Source organism: Cervus elaphus, chromosome 19 (assembly GCF_910594005.1).
Source record: "Cervus elaphus chromosome 19, mCerEla1.1, whole genome shotgun sequence".
NCBI lineage: Eukaryota > Metazoa > Chordata > Mammalia > Artiodactyla > Cervidae > Cervus > Cervus elaphus.
The window spans coordinates 14479703-14507080 of NC_057833.1; the positions used below are offsets into that span (position 1 = coordinate 14479703).

Consider the following 27378-nt stretch of genomic DNA (forward strand, 5'->3'; position numbering starts at 1 on the left):
TTCTTGTTTTAGTTGCTGTAAGTATTCTGTAGCACAGAGGAAAGAAAATACATTTAAAATATATTTAACTTCATCTTTATTGATGACCCTATGGTAGCTCAGACGGTAAAACATCTGCCTGCAATGTGGGAGACCCAGGTTCAATCCCTGGGTTGGGAAGATCCCCTGGAGAAGGAAACGGCAACCCACTCCAGTACTCTTGCCTGGAAAATCCCATGGACAGAGAAGCTTTGTAGGCTATAGCCCATGGGGTCTCAGTCGATCACGACTGAGCAACCTCACTTATTGATGACACTATAGGCTGTTTGTAATTTTTCACTTTTATAAACAATGAACATCCATTTATTTACATGTTTCTTTAGACACATGTGCAAGTGCTTTTTTAAATGACAGATCCTTAGAGGCTGACTTGCTAGGTTAAAGGGTACATGCAAATTTTAGGGAATATTCTGAGAAGGAGGCTTGCTTGGCCATTTGCCATGCAATGTTCCCTTGCTTGTAAACCAAATAGGCTTGCTAAAATGTATGAGGGCAGAATGACATAGCAAGACTTAGACTACCCCAGGCCCAGGAGATAATTTATGTAAGTTGTACGACCACAGATAGAAATCACATGACGTCCTTAAACATCCCTTTGACATCCCATCCTATGCTTGTCTTTCTCCACAGCAGAGCAGTATGGAAAATATCCTTACGAGCCCTTTCCCATGCATTTGCATTATGTCTTGAAGATTTTGCATCCTGCTGCTTTGTGATACCTCTATAAAGGAACAGAGGAAGTGGCCTTTCATACTCCGAATGAGAAAGGAAATGTTGTTATTAGTTATTACTGTCTGTTATCTCGTTCAAGAAGGGGAAGCTGGGCCATATCAAGAGAATCAGAGTTACCAGGTCATAGGCAAGGTGATAGACCTCAAGACTTGTATCTGCTCCATGGACATGTTTCAACAGTTAATGTGGTAAACTTCACTATCTAAGTGGTGAGAAAACAAAGTGTGTATTATCTGAGCACTTAATATCATTTGGCAAAGGAAATAAAATGACTTTTCTGAAAAACTTTTCTGATATGTGTCTCTTGGAGTTCAGAATTTTCACTCACTGATTTATATAAACAAATTATTAATTACTGAGGATTTGTCAGGAATGGGTATATCCTCTAACCACTGGCTCAAAATCCCCCAAAATAATATATTTTAAATTTTAGTAGATATATTGCCAAACTACCATCCAAAAGACAGGTATCAATTTGTACTCCTTCTAATAGTGATTGAATCTAACATATTATCAATTGTTGTCTGATGGGTGAAAAATAGTATCTTACTATTTTAATATGCATTTCTCTAGTGACCAGTGATATCCAGCATATTTTCACATAATATCTGACCACCTGTAAATCCTCTTGTGAATTGTCTGTTCATATCCTCTGCTCATTTTCTAATTTGTTTGTGTGTCTTTTTTATCTTTGTTATTTATTCGTTTTTTGGCTGTGTTGTGTGGCTTGTGGGACGTTAGTTCCCTGACCAGGGATAGAACCCAGGCCCTCGGCCATGAGAGCATGGAGTCCTAACCACTGGATCACCAGGGAATTTCCTTTTTCTTTTAAGAATAGCTTTACTGCTTTGCCAGGCAGAGGGAGCCACAGCAGGCTAATGCTGTAAAACCATGTGTCCCCTCTTCTTTATTGACTTGTATGAATTTATTAGGTATTATATATATGAAATTTTCATTCTACATTGTTAATATTTCCTATAGCTCTTTTGGTCTTTTGATTTTAAGGTGTTTTAAGACAGAAATGCTGATTTAATTAAGTATAGCAATCAATATTAACTCTTTATAGGCTTTATAATTTTGGGAATTTTAGTTTAAGAAGGCTGTGTATCACCAATGTTACTAACATATTCTTCAGCATTTTCCTCTAATACTTTAAATGTCTTTAAAATTCTAAAATATGAGTACATTCTCACTAAAACTGTAAACAATTTCTAGTAATATGATGAACTAGGCCTTAAGTAAAATCCTTCCCAGTATAGCACATGTAAAAATCCCATATAAAATATCAAAACAAACAAAAATATTTTATGTATATTTGTCTGAGGCTGAACTGGTAAGAAATTAGGGAATTTTTTATAGGTTGTGTGAGAAGAAAGCAAAATCTATAGGGATAGCAAAGCCCTGAGTGTTTACGTGATCCTTAGTGGCCAACAGTCCAAGTTTTAATGGGCCCAGTGCTTCAAGGACAAAGAGAATACCAGGGTCCAAAGTAAGATGGGAGCTAGGATGGGGTATCTTCAAGGATGACTCTTCTGGTGACTGAACTAGAAAAATCCCACACAGCAGAGGGTTAGTGGTAATATTTGGCAATCTCACTTGGGCTCTGGGCAGAGCTGAACCAAAAAGAGAAAGGCCCAAGAATTCTTACTCATCAACCTACCCCCACGTGTGTTTAGAACTGTACATTCAAAAAAAGTGCCGCAAGCCAAAAAATGTAGTCGGGGCTTCCCTGGAGGCTCAGTGGTAAAGAATCCTCCTGCCAATGCGGGAGACAGAGGTTCAATCCCTGGTCCAGGAAGATTTCACATGCTGTGGAGCAACTAAGTCTGTGTGCCATAACTACTGAGCCCATGTATCGCAACTACTGAAGCCCGTGCACCCTAGAGTCTGCGCTCTGTAACAAAAGAAGCCACTGCAATGAGAAGCCTGCACACTGCAACTAGGGACCCAGCAACTGCAACTAGAGACTGCAGCGGTGAAGACCCAGCCCAGTCAAAAAGAAAGAAAGAAATAACAATTTTAAGAAATGTACTTGGGAGTATCCCTAATACCAACAGAAAGCAAATCCAAACCCTCCTCAAATGAACACTTGTTAAATTCAAATCTACATATACATTTTCAAGGCATATGATTTTAGATATGTGAGGAAATAGCAGAACTAGCACAATGCCAAGTCACGCATCAAAGTCTTCAAATAATGGAATGATCTGGTATAGAATAAAATATGTGTCAATATGCTTAATGTATATACAAGATTATTGAAAGAATACCAAACTATACATTATCAGAATTGGCCACACAGATTTGAAAAAGAACCAAAAAGAACTACTACATATTAAAGATGTAATAACTGAAATTAGAAACTCAGCGGAAGTCTTGAAGAGTCAATTAGGCTCAGTTGAGAAACTATATAATAGATTGGAGGATATTACAACAAATTCAGAAGACAAAGTGAATGAAACTACAAAAGAAATATTAAGAGGACACACAGAGAGAAGTTCTGAAATGTTTAATTGCAGTTTCAGGAGAAGATAACAAAGAAGGGAGAAATTATACTATTCCAAGAAATAATAGCTGAAAATCCCAAAATTTGAGGAGAGAATTCCTTCTTTTCATCTATTGATGAGACATACCAATACACAGACCAGGGAACAGAAAGAACTGCAGACAGTGTAAGTAAAAAGAAATTCACAACTAGTCATATTAGAGTGACATTTTAGAATACCATAAGGAAGAAGACTATATTAGAAGCATGAAGAGAAAGCCAGTGTTATCTATAAAAGAACTGTATTTAAACTGAAGGATTTTCCCACAGCAACAAAGGAAGCCAGAAGACAGCAGAATGGTACATTAAATGTGCTGAGAAGATAAATGTCAAAATATCTTATTATATGCAGCAAAATTATCTTTCAAACATGAGGTTAAAATAAAGTCGTTTCTGACTGAAAAAATTGAGAGTTTTTATTACAGCAAACCTTTATTCGAAGATCTAGAGAATGCACTTTAGGATGAGGGATAAAAAGCACAGAAAGAGAAAAGTGAAAAAGAAAAAATAGTGAGCAAAGAATATGGTAAACATGTAGATAAATCTAAGCAAACGTTTATTGAATGAACCAATGACAATGTTTACTTTGAGGGTTAAATAAGGTAAGCTAAACACACCAAGGCAACAACAGAATGTATAATGAAAGAGTGGTGAAAGGAGTTAAAACATTCTAAGGTTCTTTAATTTTCCTAAGCGTGGATAACTACATTGATTATTCTTCAGGCATTAAGTTAAATGTAAATTTAAAATTTCCAAGGTAACTATATTCATTCATATGCATTGCTACCTAGCAAATTTCCACAAAGTTAGCAGCTGAGAATAATATATATTTTTCTTCTCAGTTTCTGTGGTCAGGATCTCAGGCGTGGCAGAGCTGAATCCTTTGCTCGGGGTCTCTCTCACAAGGCTGCTGTCAAGGTGTTGGCCAGGCTGGGATTCTTACTGGGAACTCAGGGTCCTTTTCCAGTTCTTTCAGGTTATTGGCAGTATTCAGTTTCTTGTGGTTGTAGACCAGAGGCCTCAGCTACCAGAGGCTGCCCTCTAGGCAAGTCACAATATGACTCTTTGTGTCCCTCTAGGCCAGCAAGATAAGCCTGCTGCTTCAAACTTCCCTTTTCTGGAAGGGCCTACCCTTTCCTACAGGTTCTCCTGATTAGGTCAGGCTCACGCAGGATCATCTCCCTTTTAATCAGCTCAAAGTCAACAAAAGTGGAACCTTACTTGTATTTTCAAAATTCTTTCACCTTTGCCATATGATTTAATCAAGATGGTTATATCCATTATATTTACAGTCCCCACCTACACTCATGGAAAGGGAACTATACATGACAGGATGGGAATCAGCGGGAGCTATCTCGGAACTCTACCTATTTCAGTAACCATTAAAAAGTACAATTAGATTCTATGCTTTCTAAACCAATAACAGTGAAAAAAGAATAATAAAAAAAGAAAAAGAATAGTCAACTAAAACAAAAAGTGAAAACATTGAAAAGTGGGGTACATGGAAAATATAAAAATAAAATGATAAATAAATCACAATCTCAAGAAACTACATTCTTCTGATGCAGTCAAAGATTGGCAGTTGAATTTTTTAAAAGTTCAACTCTTTGCTATCAAGAAGATACACATCTCACCATAACAACACAGAAAGTTTGAAAGGAATGCAAGCAAACACTAACCAAAAGGAAACTTAGATGGCTATAGCAGAAACAGACAAACTCAATTTCAAGAAAAAAGTATTGCTAGAGATCAACTAGGTCATTACATATTGAAAAAAATTCAAACCATGAGCAAGATATAAAAATTTTAAATTTGTTAGCACAAAATATTTTCAACATATGGGGTGCAAAATTGTCAAAAGTTGAAGAAGAAATTATCATATCACTGTTAGCAATATTTTAACATTCTTCTTTCTTTGATCAATAGATCATGCAGACAAGGTCTGAGAAACAATTACAAAACTTGGCTTAACAGATATAGAATACTGTACCCAAATATTAGAGAATACACATCCCTTTCAAATGTATGTGGAACTTTTACAAAAAATTACCACATACTAGGACATAAAGTATTTCAATAAATGTCCAAGAACCAGTATTCTTGACCAGCATAAAATTAAACTAGAAAAAAATAATTAATAAAACTTCCACATATTTGTAAATTTAGAAAAATACTTCTAAATAACTGAAGAGTCAAAGGAAAAAACTACAATGGTAATTAGAAAATGAGTAAAAATGTGTGGCAAGCAGTTAAAATGTTACTTTGGGGGAATTTACAGATAAATGCTTATATGGAAAAGAAAAAATGAGAATAAATGAGAACTCACCTTCAGACATTATAAACAAACAAACAACAAAAACAAGAGACAAAACAGAGAAAGCAGAATGTGGGAAATAATGAAGATAAAAACAGAAATTAATAAAGTAGAAAATAAACTAAATGATTTATTACTTAGAAATATATATATTACTTTTTATACACTAGTAATATATAACAGGTCTTATTACTTAGTAAACAATATACAGCTTAAGTAATAATTATTACTTAATAGTTACAGTAAGCATTAAGTGTTATTTTTTATATGTTACTTATATAACACTGAATATTTTTTCTATAGAAGAAAACTAAAACCAAAAGCAAGGAGTGAGTAACACTAGCTACAGGTTAATCGTTATTTTTTGGGTGAGGAGGGGGAAGCAACCATTTAGGGGCCCCCAGAGGTCTTCACGGTATAGGTGATGTTCTATTTTCTTAACTGAGTGGGAGAGACCCTGGTAAGTAACCATTTACCCTTTTACTTCTTTCTCCCTCTTTCCCTGCCTCCTTTTCTTCCTTTCTTACTATTTCTTTTTGGCCATGCTGTGGAGCTTTCGAGATCTTAGTTCCCTGACCAGGAATCGAACCCGAGTCCTTGGCAGTGAAAGCGCTGAAGTCCTAACAACTGAACTGCCAGGGAATTCCCTTCCTCTTCTTTTCTTTTAATGTGTATATACAGTATATAATTTCTCTCATATTGTGACGTTTTACATTTTTTAGTTAAATTTTTTTTTTTACTGTATTTTTAAAATGCAGATACAGCAAAAATCTTCTTATAATCAAGCATCCCCCAGAGGAAGAGAAACTCTTCCCAGTTTCATCTGTCTTTTTCTAGATTTTTTTCCCCTTACATTAACATACATATATCTGAGAAACATATAGTTTGCTATTTTGTGGGAGTGGGGGTTAACATAAAGTGATATTTTACCAGCTGTACTATTGTAGAATTTGTTTCTTTCCCTTAATAATATCTCTTAGCAAACTTTCTTTATAAGTACACGGATACCTGTCTCATTTCTGCATGTGTGTGTTTTCACAGTATATCAACCAGAATAAGCTAGGCTGTGCAATAGTAATGAACAAACTTAGGTTCTTGGTAGCTTATAACAAGAATTGTATATTTTCATGCTTATGCTACCTGTCTCCTGTGAATTGACTTACATTGTGTGTACGCGTGTGTGTGTGTGTCAGAGTATTAGATACTTGTCTTTGCACCTCCCACTGTGTAATGTTTTTTAAACTGCTTATTATCAATGATTATTTGTGGTCGTTTTTTTTTTTTTTTTTTGCCTATTTTCTCTTCTATGCCAAATTTCAATCAGCTTGTCAAATTTTATTAAAGGACATACATTTTAACTATGGCTTTTCTTCTTAAAGCCCAGTTCTCCCTCTTCTCAGTAAATGGCATCATTATCCTCCTAGTTTAGTCAAAAAACTTAGGAGTTATTAATATCTTGAGTGCTCTCTCTCTCACTCATATCTCATTCATTAGCAAGTCCTGTGGCTACTGCCTCCAAATTGTATCTTGAATCTGATCACATACACAAATAAATTTACTAGTAACGGCAATATGTCCTTATTCTTAAAAAAAAAAAACAATCCCTGCATGCCATAGTCTCATTTTTTGAGTCTCATAGTCTCAAGCAGAAGTAGCCAGGAAAATGCTGGGCATCTGATGACATTAGAGGCACCATCTCTAGACTGCTTCCCTCTAGATTCTTTACATGTGAGCAAAAAAGAACCTCTAAGTTGTTGACCCACTGGGTTTTTTTCTGGTGTCTGTTATTTGAAACCAAACACAATTATTTAAAAATAGGGGTCTTTTAAATCTGCAGCATTGAAAAGATTTACTATACATTTGGAAATCAGATATACTGTTCATAATGAAATTCCAGACATTAAGAATCTAAACTTAAAAAGCAGAATGATTAAAAAAAAAATTCAGACCATCATTAGGATGAGGCAGTTATTCACACTATTTGCCAAACTGATCTGGTTTGCTCCCTTGCTGGGTGCACAGTGGGACAGCACTTCCTGCCTCCTTGTGGTCACATGAGGCCATGGAGCGCATTCTGGCTCGTGAATTGTGAGCAGAAGTGGGAGGGGCGCCTGTGGCCCAGAACATTTAATTGGCTATGTAAGATCACTCAGAGCTCCGTTTCCTCTGCACCACAGTGACCGGCAGCGTTCATGGCAGTGGCTGCTCCATAAGCCTGGGTCCCGGAATGAGGAAAGAAATCTTGCATCTTGTTTATTTGTTGATGTATTTATCTCCCCCCTCCCACCTTGCATTGGGCTTCCCTTGTAGAGCTGGTAAAGAATCAGCCTGCAATGCAGGAGACCTGGGTTCGATCCCTGGGTTGGGAAGATCCCCTGGAGAAGGGAAAGGCTACCCGCTGCAGTATTCTGGCCTGGAGAATTCCACAGACTGTGTATAGTCCATGGGGTCGCAAAGAGTTGGAAACGACTGAGCGACTTTCACTTTCACCCACCTTGGATTAGAATGTAAGCGTGAGATCGGAGATGCTGTCACTCATCACTGTACCTCCAATGCTTAATATAGTAACTGACTCATAATTAAATGTTCTACAAATATTTGTTACTGGTTGATTTCGACTGAGGCTGAATTTAACTTACAGATTACCTTAGGAGTGAGCTGGGCATTTTTACAATGTTATATCTCTTCCTTTATTTGGTCGATTTTTTAAAGACTAGCAGTAAAGATGTAATATTTTCTTCATACAGGCCTTGTGCACATATTACTGAGTTTACTGCTCCATATTTTACAGGTTTTATTGCTATTGAGAATGGGTTTTTTCTCAGTTATTGCTGGCTATGAGGAATGCTACTTATCTTTGTATGTTGATCTTGTGTCTTGGCCAGAATGTCTTGGTAGGCCATTCAGTTCTGAGTTTTGTAGGTATGCGGTCACACTGTCTACAAATTTCCTTGCCTTTCCCTGTGACTTGGGACTCTTGGGTGACTGGCTTATAATTTGGGGGCTCCATGAACATTATTTAAATTAGTATTTCATGATATTTCTATACTACAAATGTACTTATTTGGTATTCTGAGAGGTTCACAGATCACAGCTGAGAGGTTACATCCCTCCTCTTTCCTTATGAAACTGATGTTTGTTATTCATAGGCTGTGTCAGATACTGGATTACTGTGAGCCTGTAACAAGGATTCTGAAGACCATGTATATGTGGGTGGGAGCGAACATCATCAGTAAACATTTGAGGAAAAGCAAGAAGCTAATAACCCCAGCTGGGGACAAGCATGGTCAGGTCATCGAACTGGTTGATGTTGGCCAGCTAGCTCCAACACATGATCTCAGGAATGGAGGCATTTCTCCAACCTGAAATAGAAACTCTGGAGGGTAGCTGACATAGAGAAGGTATCAAGATTCTGTTCATGGCCTTTTTGCCCAGACCTCTAGGGAAGCAGCACTCCATAGGAGGAATATTTTGATGGAAAAGAAAGCTGTGACTTTCAAGAAAGGAAGCCCCCCACAAGCTGATCTCTCCAAGAAAGGTCTAAGTCTTGGAGAATATTGGGTTACCCTTTGCCTCTAACATGCATAACGCACTGGGTCTCAGACTCAGCACGATGCAGCAGCCCCAGGAAGGCTCCCTTGACCTGAGACAGAGTCACAGATTCTTCCACTAGGCTTCTTAATAGCTTCTGTGCCTGCTTCCCAGGTAAAGAATCTGCCTGCCAATGCAGGAAACACAAGAGATGCAGGTTCAATCCCAGGTTGGGAAGATCCCCTGGAGGAGGGCATGGCAACCTGCTCCAGTATTCTTGCCTGGAGAATCCCATGGACAGAGAAGCCTGCTGTCCGTGGGGTCGCAAAGAGTTGGACACAACCGAGCACACACGCATGTGCTTACTGCCTTCCCACTACCCGGCACAATGCTTTTTGCACATGGAAGTTAAGAAATATTTGTCTAATTCCTAGCATAAAGATACATGTATTTTGAATGAATAGGTTTGACTTTTGTCAACTTGAGAAATAAAAAAATAAAAATTTGTCCATATTACTCAAGAGAAAGCCAAATTTCCTATAATCTTTTGGCAAACCTTAAGAATTCCCTACTTCTGGATATATACATTTCATGATGAAATTTCTGCAAATATTTTTATGCAAACTTATGTGTTATATTTTTGACTTGACAAGTATTCAGTAAAGGTTGGTGGTGCAAGATGTCCCAACACATTGTTAGATAGAAAATTGATGGAGAGTATGGAGGTTTCCCAATGGGTAAAGAGAGCTTTATGCTGAAAGTTAGATTTCAAGGGTTAAGGATGCTAATTTGGAGACAGGGTAGCAAATGTGAGTCAGGATACCTATTTTAGGAAGAGACTGGAGTGCAGGAAACCTAGTTACCAGACCTGGGTTTAACAGTCAGGGACTTATTTAAAAAGGGAAAAAAATAAGATAAAATTAAAAAGGCATTTATCTAGTTGTTAAAATTAAGACCCTATGTTATGACTAGGTTAGTGGTTAGGATGACCCTGTGCTGGGTCTTCAGTTCAGTTCAGTCGCTCAGTCGTGTCCAATTCTTTGCGACCCCATGGACCACAGCGTGCCAGGCCTCCCTGTCAATCACCAACTCCCGGAGTCTACTCAAACTCATCTCCATTGAGTCAGTGATGCCATTCAACCATCTCATCCTCTGTCATCCCCTTCTCCTCCTGCCTTCAATCTTTCCCAGCATCAGGGTCTTTTCAAGTGAATCAGATCTTCGCATCAGGTGGCCAAAGTATTGGAGTTTCAGCTTTAACATCAGTCCTGAAGATTGGAGCTGTTCAAGTAGCTGATGTCTGAGATCAGGATTGAGACTACAATTAGCTTCTAAAAGAGGATCAAGTGGCCTCAACTTGGGGAGGAGGCAGTAAAGGCTTGGGCACCACGTTTGTCTGATAACAGCAATTAAGAATGGCAAATAGGGAAATATGTTCCTGCTATACTCATAACAGACTGCATTAGGGTTTTCCAGAGAAATAAAAGTTATAGATATAAATATACAGAAGGAGGTTTATTATGAGGGATTGACTCCTGCAATCATGGAAGATTGACTCCTGCGATCATGGAAGCTGTGAAGTCCCATGATCTGCTGTCTGGAGGCTGTTCCATTCCAAACCCAAAGGCCTGAGAAGTAAGGGAGAAAGTGGTGTAAGTCCCAAGGGCAGAAGATGAGCATCCCTGCTGATGCAGAGGGCATATTAACCCCTCTTCTTCCATTTTGTGGCCTTCTCAGGTAGTGGTAAAGAACCTACCTGCCAATGCAGAAGACACAAGATACCTGGGTTTGATCCCTAGGTCGGGAAGATCTCCTGGAGAAGGGAATGGCAGCCCACTCCAGTATTCTTGCCTGGAGAATCCCACGGACAGAGGAGGCTGGTGGGCTACAGCCTATTGGGTCACAAAGAGTCAGACATGACAGAAGTGACTCAGCAGCAGCAGCTGCTGCCTTTCTGTTCTTCTACCAAGCGCTTGATGGATTGGATGATACCCTCCTGCACTGGCGAGGACAAACTTCTTTACTCAGTTTACTGACTCAAATGCTAATCTCTTCCAGGAATACTCTCACTAACACACCCTGAAGTAATGTTTTGCCATCCTGGCTGGGCATCCCCCTTTAAATTGACACATAAAATTAATCATCACACAGATATTGGAAATGGAGCATAGTACTCTTTTGCAAGGAGCCATACAACTTTACATTACCTCTCAAAAAAGTTGCTAACAATAAATCTCATTGTTTTTTTGTTCAGTTGCTAAGTCATATACAACTCTTTGAGACCCCATGGACTGACTGTGGGATACCACAATTCCCTGTCCTTCACTATTTCCCAGAGTTTGCTCAAACTCATGTCGACTGAGTCGGTGATGCCATCCAACCATCTCACCCGCTGTTGTCTCCTTCTCCTCCTGCCCTCAATCTTTCCCAGTCTTTTCCAGTGAGTTATCAGAGTCTTTTCCAATGAGTCTGCATCAGGTGGCCAAAGTATTGAAGCTTCAGCTTCAGCATCAGTCCTTCCAATGAATATTCATTTGACCAAGCAAATATAAACCTATCTGCTATCCCCATGACCAATAATAAAACAATCTTCAGTTCCAGGGACCATTTGTTTCCATTTCTTTGAGGCCAATTCTCAGAACTGTGGCAGCTCATATCCTGGGTACAGTCTGGTCATCAGAGAGCTCACTTTTTCACCCTGGGTTTCAGTGTCTATAAGATGCTCACAGAATATGGCCCAGAATATTATCTATAGTCCTTGAGAAAGAACTAAAGGCCCTTGACTAGGTTTAATGACTACATTATCATTATTGTCTTCTTTGACTGTTTTCCTTTGTTTCCGCATTTCTCGCTTCTCTGATTAAACTTATTCTTTGATTAAAATTTTTCACAGACAAAAAGCGGGCAGAGGACACGGGGGTCGGGGAAGGCAAGGACCATAGGGTCCTGCTCCATTTCACTTGGAAGCAGCATGAAGTCATAACAACTTCATCATGTAGATGTTATTATCCCACCCTGTCCTCTTACAACTTTGATTTCTTTTTAACTGCAATGAGAGATAATGTGCATTGCCAAAGTGCTCATGAAATAACTGAACAATTACCTCAAGTAGCTTATGAGTATGGCATTAATAGAATTTGATAAACAAAACATTTTTGGAATTACATATTTTGATTTAGGAGAGAGAAGCTTATTATTTATTTCAAAATACTAGAAAAAGAAACTTTGACAAAACTGGATGTGGCAGAAGAAAGCAGTGATTTATAGTAGGTGTCATAAAGATTCCCCAAGATGAATATCTGTATTTATTGTTTATCAATAAGGGCCATGGGCTCTACAAGGTTGAGACCCATTTCTCTATATTTGCTTCCTGAGAAATCTCATCCATTAATCTGGCCTCAAATACACGTGGTTCAAATCTAACTATTTCCTTGGCTTCAGTGTCTTTGAATGAGTCCCCATTGCTTATGCATTATATGGCAGAACAAAAACCAAATTGTTAATTTAGTATTCAAGCATCCTCCAACAAGGTGCTCTTCACACATGACCAGATTCGATCCCCATCCCACACCCACACGTCCTCTTTACTCAGCTATATCAAACCTCAGCTATTCTCAGAACACACTGCATTTTTCCTCTCCTCTGATTTCAATTTCATTGTCCATCTGGGAAGGCCCTTCCCTTTCCTCCTCTTTCATTATGCAAATGAAATATCATTCGAAGGCCACTCATCCTGAAAAGGACTTCTGGTCAGAATAAGCAGTCCTTTTGCATTCCTATGGTACTTCCGAGTGGACCTCTTTTTTTTATGACACCTCACATTCCAGTTATCATTGCTATCTTTTACCCATCTCTAAAGAAGCAGTCAAAATGTCTGAGCACCAAAGTAGGCAATCAAAAGCATGTCCAGAAAGACATTAACCAAGAGGCATCTTTGTTTTCATAAGTATTTTAAACTAAAATTTTACTTCATTCATATAAGGGATTTCTAATTATGTTATCTCCAGACGCCTTATTCTATCCTCTGCTCTGTAATGCTGTGACTAGGGGCCTGAAATTCAACATTTCCTAAGTGTTTTTTTGCCAGTTGGCTTCCAGTTAGATTCTGCTAGTAAGACACACCATAGGAAACTCACATGGCAGGGACAGGGGAGAAGGCAGTGTTTGTTTTCTCTACACCTCTCTCCTTCCTTTGCAGAGAAGCATTCCTGGGGTCTGTGTCCATCCCAAGTAAGGTTGCTAGATTCAGCAAATAAAAATAAACAACAACCAATTAAATTTGAATTTAAGATAAGCAATGAATGCGCCTTTATTTTAGGTATATCCCATTTAATATTTGGAACAATACCTACACTAAAAAATTCTTCATTGTTCATTTGAAATTCACACTTATCTGGTGTCCTGTATTTTACCTGTCATTTGTACTGAGGAGGCCTCAGCATTTTGTTTTAATTATCTTCCCTTACCCTAGCTTCTGGCTTGATTCTGTCTATTTCTGAGTCTTTAAGGACTGACTCTGCTGCATGAAGTAGGTTTCCCAATTTAGTTTCCCTCATTGACAGCTTAGGATTCAGCTTCTTCTAGTGTACAACTCTGATTTCTTAGTTTATCCTCTAGAAAGACTGGAAAGGAGAATGTCAGTGAATGGCAGTAGAAGTATGTGAGAAGCAGCTATGCAGACCTGGCCCTCTGATTTTTTTATCCTGAAGCTGACTCCAGTATCCTCTCATGAAGCCGGGCAAGACCATATAGTTCAGTTATTCAAGGGCTATCTTTGTTTACACCTGTTTTCTGGAATTTTCATTATTGGCAACCTTTCCACTTTCAAAACTGTCCGAGTGTGGATGATAAATGATGTGGGTGCCCCAAGCATGAACCACGCTTCCTGGACACTGACCTGTAGACCCTCTCCTCTCACTCCACGGCCCTCACACTTCTCAGCTTCAGTTAAGAACTGCTTCCAGTTCCCTGGATACAATGTGCTATTTCACCCTTCTTTTTGATGGCTCCTGTGCTTCCTTAAGGTTCTGCTACCTTATTTACAACAATATTCACACCACATATTTATCTCCTTCATTAGACTACTTGAAAATGGAGGCTGTTTTGATTGAACTGTATGTATTGCAAACATCTTGCATTCAATCTAGATATATTATGTTCTCAACATAAGTTTGATCAATAAAGTATATCAAAATTAAATTATATATGTATATAAACAAAGATAGAAAATAGACAAAAGTAAATTCATAATCAGATTTGTAAATGTTTCAGATGATTTTTAAAAATATTAATATTGTTTTTATAAGAAAATATTTTATAAATAGCAAGGCTGATCATAGAGTATTCTTAAACAATATTTTTAAAAATAGTTCAATCCTCAATTCCTTCTTAAAGGGTGAGCTCTCAGTTATTCTGTTTGTAGCAGATATACAGTGCTTGCCATTTTGTGTGTACCCAATAAATATTGAATGAATAATCACAGATTCATTGTGAGTTTGAAGAGAATGAGTGGCTATAAAGAGTGGAGATCTTAAAATAATTTTTAAAAGAATTTGCTGACCTATGCAAACCTATGATTGGGATGATTGACATGAAAAGGGAGTCAGTTCGGTTCATGGTGGTCAGGTTGCATGGCCCAGTTCTTCGGGTTCTGCTTGCTGCTGGCTGGGCAGACATTCAGAGGATACTGAGAGCTTCGCATGTAGCTGGGGCCAAAGATATTTGAGTCATCTGTTCTTGTATAAATGCCCATCTTTATAAAGGTGAAGAGTGACTGTCCTTCCCTAGTTCCAGACACAACCCTCAGACTGTCCCTCTGCTCATTTTAATCACATTGTATTGAACCCTTGTTCATTTTCATCTTATTTGGGAAGGGGGATGACAATGTTGGGGTGCTGGGGAAGGGGTTCAGCACACAACGCTTTATTCTGCCAAGGGGATACAGGACTCTGAAAGGACTCTGAACTTGTTCCTTGTCTGGAAAAGGTTAAAAGTTGGAGATGCTTTTTTTCCTTCCAGTTTTACTGAGATATAACCTACAGCACTGTGTAAGTTTCAGGCGTACAGCATCATGATTTGACTTAACATACATCATGGAATGACTATCATGATAAGCAAGATTACAGGTCTTTTAAAATGTTAGCTGATAAACACAACTTGTCAGAGGAGAGGAAGAAAATTTCATCCACCATGTGCCATGTTCTGTGATATGTTTTCACATTTATAAAATGTAATATAATAAACTATCACAACACCCCTGCTTTTGGCATCATTCAGCACTGAGTAAGTGCCAGGGGCTGGATATGAGCTCAGATCCGGTGGTCTACCCATGTGAGAGAAAAGCTTTCCTCCTTTGGTGATATGAATGAAAGTGCAGGTTCTTTCCTGGAGAAAATGGCCCTTGGAAGAGTTTCATGGTTGGAATATCATTTTTTGCAGCATCAAAGAATCTCAACTGGGATAATAAATACCTGTTGTTCTCACGACATCTTTTTGAGAACAGAGCATATTTCTGACAGCTCAGTGCAGAAATGCTTGAGGTCTGGACTTTTTACTTGCAATGAAAATGGAAAATTAAAATTTAAGTCTGGTCTCACTGGTAGATATATGGATGTTTTCAATTTGTGACTCATTGAGCTGTAGGTTTATGATTTTTGCATGTTTCTATCTGTATGCTATAATTCAGTTTTCCAAAAGTTCATTTTTAAAAAGACCAAACAAAAAGTTACCACGGGAAAACTAGGGATGTTCCAAGTCTGCATAAACTAAGCAAGTCACATAACCACATCCCAATTCTTCTTTATCTGTAAAAAATAAAGTTAACAGAATAAGCTGCCACTGTCTTCTAAGAGATGAGCTTCTATTATCTTTACTTGGTCAGACCACGACTGAGTTTCTAAAGTCAGACCTCCCACCTCCACAGTAAGAAATTTTTTAAAAAGTTCCCTTCAATCCTGAATTTTAAAACAAATTTCTTGGTGATACAACAGAGCTTGCCAGTAACACACTGGCAATCCTATCTTTATTTGCATAATCTCAGAATGATTCACAGAAAACAAATACCTTGCCTTTCCTCAGGTTTGGCCAGGACATATGAATCCTTAAGTGTTGTAGGACAGTAAGAAAGAATGTTGAAACATTTGTAAATTTTTCCATGAAAATTAACATTGAGAAAGAAATTACTCCCTTTTACTCTGAATATTCATCCAGAATTTAACCCCTTATCTGGTTGACTACCCTGAAAATAAGGTACAGTTGGTCAAATGAGAAACAGAATAAAGGCATTTATGTATGATTATCCTCATTATAGGCAAAAATAAAAGTTTTACCCCAGTACTAACATCAGGTCTCATAAGGAACATATCAAGTTTAATATGAAATGTATGTTACACTTTTTCTTTTAAAATTTAATTTATTGAAAGTACAGAGATGGGAGAAGAGCTGGTACTGCAGAGTCCTTAAATTCATCTTGGGAAATATGGTCTGACCACATGTGTAAGCTGAATTATTCTTTACATTACTGCAGACTGCAGCCTTATTTGATTAGCTTATTTCAATTACATTCTTTTTTTCCTACATGTTATTTTGATTTTCAAAACTAAAGGAGAGTTTTAAAATAGTACAATGAACACCCAAAACTCCTCACCTAAACTACCAGTTACTGATTTTTGCCGTATTTCTTCTCTCTGAGTGTGTATGTGCTTGTGTGTGCTGAGCACTTGAAATTAACTTGCTGGTATCACCCCTGAGTACATTGGCATGTATCTCTTTAGAACAAGGACATCCTCTTACATAACTATAATATCATAATTTCTCTCAAGAAATTTAACACTGATAACTAATACCATCTAATACACAATTTATAGATATAACAATATATTAAGGATATTCATCATCAAATGCCCCCAACTATAATAATAATAGTTTTTTTGGACAAAGGATCAAATCAAAGATCACACAGTGCACTTAGGGATCATGTATCTTAAGTGTATCTTAACTTAGATCATTCTTCTGCTCCTTTTTTTTTTTTCCTTCTGTCTTTCATGACACGGAGATATTTTGAACTCCAGGTGTGTTTTTTTGTAGCATGTCATACAATCTAGATTTGCCTGATGGTTTTCTCATGATAGTCAAACATGTTTTAGGAACAAAAACACTATATATGCATGCTTGCGTCCTGTTGTTTTTCCATATACATCCTATGTTTTCCCATTTCTGAGACTTTGCTCATACAGACCATCTCTTTAATACACTTCTCCTACACCATCTCTAGGAGACCTGGTTTGAGGTTGAACCTCCTCTAGAGTGATTTCCCTAATGTCTTCCATCCTGAAGTAATCTTTAAATTTCCAGACTATATTAGCTTTTCTCTTCTTACAGCATTTACATTTTTAAAAACTTTGCATTATTATTTTTATGCACATCTTTTAACTTTTCCCCAAAGAAAGCCACCTAGGGCAGGTCTAATTTATCTTTGTGTCCTCCCTGAAATCTAGCACATCGTAGTTCACACAGTAGGCAATCAGTATATACATTTGTTGAAAAAATGGATGGATGGATGAATAAATGAATGAAAATAGTACCTCTGGTTTCAGAGATACAGTGAGTTAGTTAAGAATTTAATAGTTTTTTAAAAGTTTAATTTCATCACAAGTGCATTTTCTACACCTAGAATAGTCTACTTAATTAAAAAATAAAATTTTAGTTTTAATGAAAACAAAACATGTATATTATATGCCTTAGTATGTGTGAGCGTGCTCACTCACTTCAGTCGTGTCAGACTCTCTGCAACCCCATGGACTGTAGCCTGCCAGGATCCTCTGTGCATGGGATTCTCCAGGCAAGAATACTGGAGTGGGTTGCCATTTCTTCCCCCAGGGGATCTTCCTGACCCAGGGATCGAGCCCGCATCTCCTGCATCTTCTGCATCGCAGGCAGATTCTTTACCACTGAGCCACTGGAGAAGCTCCATGCCTTAGTACAGCTCTTTTAAAAGGCACTGAGGGAAGCCTTTCAACCTTTTTAAATTTTGGAAACCATGTTCTTAATTTCCAAGAGTGCTGTTTTTGTTTTTTTGAGTAGCCTTTTAAATAGCATCCATTTCCTGTTTTATGGGTACAATACTTTTGCAAATCTCTATGGAAATACTGGCTCAGATGGTAAAGAATTCTCCTGCGGTGCAGGAGACCTGGGTTCAATCCCTGGATTGATAAGATCCCCTGGAGGAGGGAATGGAAACTCACTCTAATATTCTTGCCTGGAAAATCCCATGAACAGGGAGCTTAGCAGGCTACAATCCATGGGATCACAAAGAGTTGGATACAACTGAGTGGTTAACACTTTCTGTTTTTTTTTCATGGAAATATTAGAACTTACTGAAAATTTTCTTCTGTTCCCTGCATTACCTCTGTTAAAGCTTTCTTAAAACCTTCTTATTTTTATCTTGGTCTTTCCCTCATTAGACATGTTATATATTAAGCATGAAAACCTCTGTGCACTGAAGGTAACTCTATGTCTCTATGTACATGAGCCAGGTTTGCCAACTGCCAGATTGGCTATAGGTTAATTAAATTTTGAGTTAGGTATTATGGTGTGGAAACTCCCAACTGTCAAAACATAAAGGTCTCTTCTCTGACATCATACAGTTTCTATAGAAAAGCCTTTTTTTTTTTTTTTGGCCTGGGGAGTAACATCTCATTCTGGATGGTCACCCAGCAGAGGGGTGTGTGTTTGCGTGTTTTCTGTTCCTTATTCAGATTTTTAGTTAACCCTCTGTTTTCAGTTATGCATTTCGCCCCTTCCCTCTGTATCCTCTGCATCAGCCCGCTAAGCCTCAGCTTTATCCTACTGCATCAGTTACTATTCATCTTCTATCTACATGTCACCTTCCAGAGAGATGTGGAAATCTCTCAACCTCCGATGGACTCTCCTGCTCTTGGTATGAGTTTACATTTTCGTTATACTTGTTTACCATCATTTTGGTGGAGTCTTGCGAAGGAGAGGAGACAAATACGCGTATTCAATTTGCCACCTTTAATTGGACTGCTTAATTTTAAAAATGTTTGTGTTACAAACTTCCCTCTCCTATAAATCTGGTCTTGTGAATAATGTAAATTTCCTACCAAGAAGATTAAGGAAGTGATTCTCTATATGATTATGGGAGTAAGGTTCAGGTAACTCTGGGTGGTTTAAAGTTTCTTATTGAGTAATCTGGAAAGTACTAAAGATACTGCTCAGAGCAGAATGAGATAAACTCTCCCTTCATGACTTCAAAAGTCTGGTTACTTATTTACAACTGGGATAAGACAAACAGTCAAACAACTAGAGAACTGCTACAAACCACTTGTACAGTTAACTTTTTATCCTGCTACCAAAACCATGCTCTGTCCAAATCTTTGATGACCCTAGCTCTCCAACATTGGGAGGAGAACAAGCCGCAGCGTCACACAGGCATGCCCCTCCCAAGTCCTACTCACTCACAAAGAACTTCCCCTTTGAGCTTCTATGACACTGGCTGGTTACTCACACCATAGATTCCTCAGGATTGGCTGGGACTGAAAATAAAACACTGTTTGCCCATAATCAAGTCGATAAGCTACAACGTAAGTGCACGTAAGTTCCTATTCTAAGACTATATCATGAAGCATTTGCTCTCTTCTTTCTTAACATTTTCATGCAAGACCTGGAAAGGAAACACTGGCTCTGGCCATTAGCAAAGGTCTTTAAAGAAAAATTTAAAAAGCCTAAAATGGGTCTGTTGAATTCTAAAAAGCCCAAAGCCAAGCAAGCCCGAATTCTGCTTCTGGGACTTGAGTCTGCTGGGAAGTCTACGCTCCTTTACAAATTGAAGCTTGATACGGATATTGTGACTATGCCAACAGTAGGTTTCAACGTGGAGATGCTTGAGTTGGCAAAGGGTGTCTCGCTCACCGTCTGGGACATTGGAGGACAAGAGAAGATGAGAACCATGTGGGACCTCTACTGTGAAAACACTGATGGGCTAGTGTATGTTGTGGACAGTACGGACACACAGCGGCTGGAAGACTCCAGGCAAGCGTTTGAGCACATCTTGAAGAATGAGCACATTAAAAACGTGCCTGTGGTCTTGTTAGCCAACAAACAAGATGTGCCTGGAGCTCTAAGTGCCAAGGACATCACCAGGATGTTCAAAGTGAAGCAACTCTGCAGCGACCGGAACTGGTACGTGCAGCCCTGCTGTGCCGTCACTGGGGACGGGCTAATGGAGGGGTTCCAGAAGTTAACTGGATTTTTGAAAAGTCGCATGAAATCAAGAGGAGATGCTTTAGCATTTTTCAAGCAGCACTGAGGTCCAAGTGGAGGAAGAGATGCTGATGAAGTTGAAAGGGTAATTTTTTTTTCCAGGCCAAGTAAGAAAAGCAAATTGCCAAGTTGACAAACTTTTCCTGAAATGTTATTTCACCTAAATTCCATTAAACAACTCGGAATAATATCTGGAAAACTGTTATTTTGGGCCAAACACTTTAGCAAACGATGTGGTAATGATAATTGTGAATGAAAATGTTACAATTTTGTGCATGTTTGATGATTCCAAATAATCATATTTGGGAACAAACAAATTCTTGCCTTATTATTTTTATGTGACTGCTAGAACCAAGTTTAAGCTGCCAATAGAGTCAGACTTCTTTCAGACTGTTTCCAGCTGTTACAGGTATTCAATTTCCACCAGGCTCCTGTGTAATAGCTGGATGGTATAAAAAAATGAACTTTAAATTATGAAGAGGAAAATGTTTGCTGTTAATATTTTATGAACCCCTATTCCCTAAATAAAGGGATTTTGTTTTGTTCTGTTTTACTGTATTCCTGCTAGGTTTTTGAAATCTATTGCTAGAAACTTCTTACAGTGAGTCAACCCTGAATCCCAGGCTGCCAAGTGCCCAGTGGCTGTGTTCTATAGGGAGCAGAAGTTTGTATCTTAGAGCTCTGGGGATCAAGAGAGCATGTTAGAGTTTAGGGCAAGGTCTGGACTTATCGTCCAGCTGGAGGCTGCAATTCCAAGACTGGCTTCGGTAGAATTCAATATAACAGTTATTACTTGGGAACGTATGTGCAGCTCACTGTACTGATCAAACAGGAACCAGAGCCATACTTTGCTCTCAGAGACCTGACAATTCACAGGGAAGACAAACAAAATACAGGCAGCAGATAGAATAAACCAGTAAGGACTAAGTGCTGTAATAGGAGAGCCTCATTCTGACCTGGGGAAACAAGAAGTGCTTCATGCAGGAGGTGGTGTTAAGTACCCAACTCTGGGGGACCCTGTGGAAGGTACAGGTTAGCCACTGGAAGGTCTCATCACTTGGGAGATTCTCCAGAGACATTGCTGGGGAGGGGAAGAAGGGAGAAAGAACTGGAGATTGAACTGGAATTCCCCTGAGAGGCTCAGAAGTCCCAGAGAGGCCCTGGAACTAACAGAAGACACTTTCCCTCTGCCCTACCACCAACAAGGCTCATTTGGGTTAGAAGCAGGCCTCAGGCCACCACTGCAGCCCCTGGGACTCCAAACTGTAAGGTCACAAAGGAAAATAAAGGTACAGTAAAGCAAGGGTGCTTGCTCCTGGATTCCTGCTGTAGTTTTTTTCTCTCACCCTAGCCCTGATTTGTTGTTTGGCCACAAATCCTTCTGTGTTGCGTGGCAGGGATTCAAGTAATAAAGTAGACATATCTTTAATCACAGTTACCATTGGTTGAATACTGTGTGTGCCAGGAACTGTGTTAAACACTTTCATACATCTACTCATTTAATGTTCATAACTGCCTGGAGGGAAAGAGGCACCTCAAGGCGTACTCTGTTAATTGCCATGATGTTATTTTGTAAATAAGGTATGGCCTCTGTCTTCAATGAGCTCAGTGAAGGATAAATTCAGGACTTCCCTGGTGGCACAGTGAATAAGACTCTGCCAGCCAAGGGAGGGAACATGGTTTGATCCCTGGTCCTAGGAGATTCTACAGGCTGCGGAGTAACTGAGCCCGTGGCCCAGAACCACTGAGCCACACTCTAGAGCCCACGAGCCACAACCACTGAAGCCCGTGTGCTCTAGGGCCCTTGAACTACAACTACGGAGCCTGTGTGCCACGATTACTGATGCCTGCGTGCCTAGAGCCTGTGTTCTGCAATGAGAGAAGCCACTGCAATGCGAAGCCCACACCCTGCAATGCAGAGTAACCCCCGCTTACCTCAACTAGAGAAAGCCTGTGCTCGGCAATGAAGACAGTGCAGCCAAAAATAAAAACATTTTTTAAAAAAGGATAATTTCAAGATAAATATTACTCGGCCATAAAAAAGGTTATTGATGTTTCTCCCGGCAATCTTGATTCCAGCTTGTGCTTCCTCCAGCCCAGCGTTTCTCATGATGTACTCTGTATATAAATTAAATAAGCAGGGTGACAATATATAGCTTTGACATATTCCTTTTCCTATTTGGAACCAGTTCCTTGCCCAGTTCTAACTGTTGCTTCCTGACCTGCATACAGGTTTCTCAAGAGGCAGGTCAGGTGGTCTGATATTCCCATCTCCTTCAGAATTTTCCATAGTTTATTGTGATCCACACAGTCAAATGCTTTGGCACAGTCAATAAAGCAGAAATAGATGTTTTTCTGGTCTCTCTTGCTTTTTTGATGATCCAGTGGATGTTGGTAATTTGATCTCTGGTTCCTCTGCCTTTTCTAAAACCAGCTTGAACACATGGAAGTTCACAGTTCACATATTGTTGAAGCCTGGTTTGCAGAATTTTGAGCATTACTTTACTAGCATGTGAGATGAGTGTAATTGAGCAGTAGCTTGAGCATTCTTTGGCATTGTCTTTCTTTGGGATTGGAATGAAAACTGACCTTTTCCAGTCCTGTGGCCAGTGCTGACTTTTCCAAATTTGCTGACATATTGAGTGCAGCACTTTCACAGCATCATCTTTTAGGATTTGAAATAGCTCAACTGGAATTCCATCACCTCCACTAGCTTTGTTCATAGTGATGCTTCCTAAGGCCCATTTGACCTCACATTCCAGGATGTCTGGCTCTAGGTGAGTGATCACACCATTGTGATTATCTGGGTCGTGAAGATCTTTTTTGTACAGTTCTTCTGTGTATTCTTGCCACCTCTTCTTAATATCTTCTGATTCTGTTAGGTCCATACAATTTCTGTCCTTTATTGAGCCCATCTTTGTGTGAAATATTCCCTTGGTATCTCTCATTTTCTTAAAGAGATCTCTAGTCTTTCCCGTTCTATTGTTTCCCTTTATTTCTTTGCATTGATCACTGAGGAAGGCTTTCTTATCTCTCCTTGCTATTCTTTGGAACTCTGCATTCAAATGGGTATATCTTTCCCTTTCTCCTTTGCTTTTCGCTTCTCTTCTTTTCATGGCTATTTGTAAGGCCTCCTCAGACAGCCGTTTTGCTTTTTTGCATTTTTCTTGGGGGTGGTCTTGATCCCTGTCTCCTGTACAATGTCATGAACCACCATCCATAGTTCATCAGGCACTCTGTCTATCAGATCTAGTCCCTTAAATCTATTTTTCATTTCCAGTGTATAGTCTTAAGGGATTTGATTTAGGGCATATCTGAATGGTCTCGTGGTTTTTCCCTACTTTCTTCAATTGAAGTCTGAATTTGGTAATAAGGAGTTCATGATCTGAGCCACAGTCAGCTCCCAGTCTTGTTTTTGCTGACTGTATAGAATGGGGAGTGGGGAGGAGTAACTGGAGAAAGGTAGTCAAAAGCTACAAATGTCCAGTTAAAAGATAAATAAGTAGTAGCGACATAATGTAAAACACAATAACTATAGCTAGCATTGCTATATATTATATACAGGAAAGTTGTTAAGATGGTCCTAAGAATTCGCATCACAAGCAGAATTTTTTTGTTTTCTTCTTCCTTTTCTGTTTGTTATATGTATATGAGATGATGGATGTTAGCTGAACCACTGTGGTAATCATTTCATAATATTATATAAATCAATCATCATGCTGTGTGCCTTAAACTTATGCAGTGATATATGTTAATTATTTCTCAATAAAACTGGGAGGGGGCTAAAAAAAAAAACCCTTCCTAATAATCTATAAAAAATTGTCAGAATAGAAAATGTTTCCTGGTGTTCCTGCATATTTTGGTAGTTTGAATTAAGTTTAGCCCTTTGAGGCCTCGTCAAAGCATAATGTAAGATGCAGAGAAAACAGACTGAAAAATAATGAAAAGCAATTAAAATCTTTATTTCAGAAAACCAGGTTGACTGTGGAGGATGTGGTGAGAAGATACATCCTTAGTGTAGAGCAAAACTCATAAAGTGGTTTTTTACTATCTTTCAACATCCCTCTCCCATAAGCAGCTGTTTCCCAAAATCTCTACTAGTATTCTCTAAGAAACTTCAACACTCTCATGCTTTATTCTTGCTTCCTTGAGATTCAATCTATCTTCCATCAGTCACTTGCTTGCCTTTCAATATAAATTTTATCACTCTTCCTTTCCTTTAGCACTTCCCTTCTGCTCTTCCCGGCAAGCTCTTCTATACCTTCCAAAACACAAACATACACACACAGTACACTCCTCATTCTGATCTACCTAGTAAAGCCCAGACTTGAAGTAAAGGAAAGGGGTTAGATGGACAACACCAAAACACTCCTTAGCAAGTGAGAGGAAACAGTCTGTGAATATTCATGCCTTGATATTTATTATTGTCATACATTTTATTCTCTATGTGCAACAAGGCAAAACTTTCATCAAAATAGCATGCTGCCATGGATCTGTAGCAACCAAAATCACACTTTTGAAATGTTATTTGGTTCAAGAGGTAGAGACTGAAAGGTAAATATCAGTTAAATATTTTTATCTGATTTTCTAGGAACTCCCAGGGGGAAAAAACGAAAAGGCTACAGGGCATAAGAACAAAGAATGGCAACTAAACAAACTTGCAGCAGTAACTGATACACAATAAAATTCATTTGTCCTTTTAAAAAGCTAAACATTTGTTATGTTCTGATGATGACCAAACTGGGTTCTGCCAAACCAAGAAGACAGGGAATTTCAGATGGAGTGTCCTGAAGTGCTTGTCCCTTGTGATGTCGCACCAAGGGACAATCTGCAGAGGCATCAGTGTGTTGAGAATGTAGGAAAAAAATGTTAAAGTGTTAGTCTCTCAGTTGTGTCTGACTCTTTGCAAGCCTGTGGATTGTAGCCCGCCAGGTTCCTCTGTCCTTGGGATTCTCCAGGCAAGAATACTGGAGTGGGTAGCCATTCCCTTCTGGGGATCTTGCCGACCCAGGAATCCAACCTGGGTCTCCTGTGTTGCAGGTGGGATTCTTTACCACTGAGCCACCAGTGAAGCCCCTGAGGAACAACCCCCAAAACAGCATCTGTCAGGCTTCTGTAAGCCCTGAGGTTGGCCTGCTCTTGTCTGCATGAGCTATTTTCCGGAGAGAGACAGACAGACAGACAGAGACTGGGAAGCAGAAAGAAACCAGAGAGATGTCTCCTTTGGCAGTGTTAGTATTTTAACATAATTTGGGATATAGTGTCCACCAGATTTTTAGCATAGTGTTACCTATTAGCAGACTAGAAAGCACATTAGAAAATTAGCACAAGAAAGCACATTTTGCTTTGAAAATATCACACAAATAACACAAGTTGGTTATTAGATGATACAAGCATTACCTCATTTTGTTCTCACAAAGTCTTAAGGGGAAGCATAACACATACTATCAATACCACTTTAAAGAAATAAGGAACTGATTAAGCACTTACTAAACCTAGTCCTCCAGTTTCCAAGACTTAAAAAAGAAAACCACATGTAAGTATTATACAATAAATTGAACAATAATGTGGCACATACAATTTTTACCATTAAATTTCTGTCTCTGTAAACCTAAGGGACTATGTATCAAGAGTATTTCTTGGGCTAAAAACGTAGAAGGCATCTTTCTTTCCATCTCATATTCCACATCTATGCCAAATTCTGTCAGCTTTTTCTTCAAAATATATCTCTTCTGGCCACTTCCCAGTTCCCATCACTACTATCAGGCCATCATCAATTCTCACCCAAATAGCTGCATCATCCATACAGAATTCTGCAGGAGAGGTCTTAAGATGAAAATCAGATCACATCACTGCCCTGTCTCAATGCTTCTGTTCACTTCTTACCCTACCTGGGCCTGCCTTCTGCTTCTCTCCTCTCCCTGTCCCTCTCCAGCCACAATTGCCTTAATGTTCCTCTATTGCTGCTAATTTTTTACAGTCTTAGGACCCCTAAACTTGCTATTTCCTGAGCTGAGGATACACTTTTCTCAGGTCCAACTGATGTGCAGAGGCATTCCCTGAATCCTTATCTAAATGATGCTCTTCTTCCCTCCACTCTTTTCCTCTCACCGTGTTTTACTATTTCTCATAGCCTTTACTCAAGTTGTATCATTTACTCATTTACTCAGTTATTGTTCCTTTCTCTCCCTAGAAGGTAAGTTCAAGGAAGCAGGGACTTTGTTCACTGTTGTATCCTAGATTAGTGCTTAGGACATAAAAGGTATTTCCAAAGATACCTGTGGAAGGAATGAATGAATGGTCCGAGTCCTCAAGGGAGGTCTTGCCAGGGCCTGAGGCTGCCTCTAAGGGATGGAACATGGATCCAGTGCACGCGTGCTGGAAGGTAAAAAGAATGGCAGATGTGGACCTAGGCCAGTTTCACTAACATCAGGGGCTGTGTGCTGCGCTGAAACCAACATACAGGCTTGGAGCGACATCTGGGTGGGAATTCCGGTTTGTCTCTTGCTGGCTCTTAAGCAGGTTGCTTCACCTTTGTGAGCCTCAGTTTTCTCAGCGAGAGCAGTGACTTGAACAAGAAACAAACCTTCATTGTGTTGGAGATTTGGAGGTTGTTACAGCCCGGCTCTTCATTACCTAATACAGGAGGGTCATACTTCTTGATCCTCTCATGTGTTTCAAAACACTCCTTTTCTCGGTCTTCTTTTCCACACAAATCCCCTCTTCCCTGTCCCCTTACCCATTTTAGAAGCCCTGTTTGAACCACCCCAAAACAGGAAGGGAAAGGGATTTAATTTTTCCTCGATGTTTTATTTTTAAAAACTTCAAACCTTCAGAAAACTTGAAAGTAAAATTAACACAGGTATATGTTTCACTTTAATAATTATAACAATTTTGCCATATTTGTGCTCTTTCTTTCTACACAGCCATGCATACA

General features: G+C 39.0%; 1 protein-coding gene and 1 long non-coding RNA gene across 2 annotated transcripts in view; one reads left to right on the forward strand and one right to left on the reverse strand.

Moving 5' to 3' along the window:
• Positions 1-27378, reverse strand: part of LOC122675934 — a 53853-nt gene that overhangs the window by 13577 nt on the left and 12898 nt on the right. The window lies entirely within an intron of this gene.
• Positions 19757-20949, forward strand: ARL14 (ADP ribosylation factor like GTPase 14). Its single transcript, XM_043875138.1, has one exon. The coding sequence runs from the start codon at positions 19834-19836 to the stop codon at positions 20485-20487; it is 654 nt and encodes a 217-aa protein (XP_043731073.1). The 5' UTR covers positions 19757-19833; the 3' UTR covers positions 20488-20949.

What these genes read in the sequence shown, in the direction of transcription:
- ARL14 (XM_043875138.1), top strand. Translation starts at nt 19,834, where the DNA reads ATGCAAGACCTGGAAAGGAAACACTGGCTCTGGCCATTAGCAAAGGTC.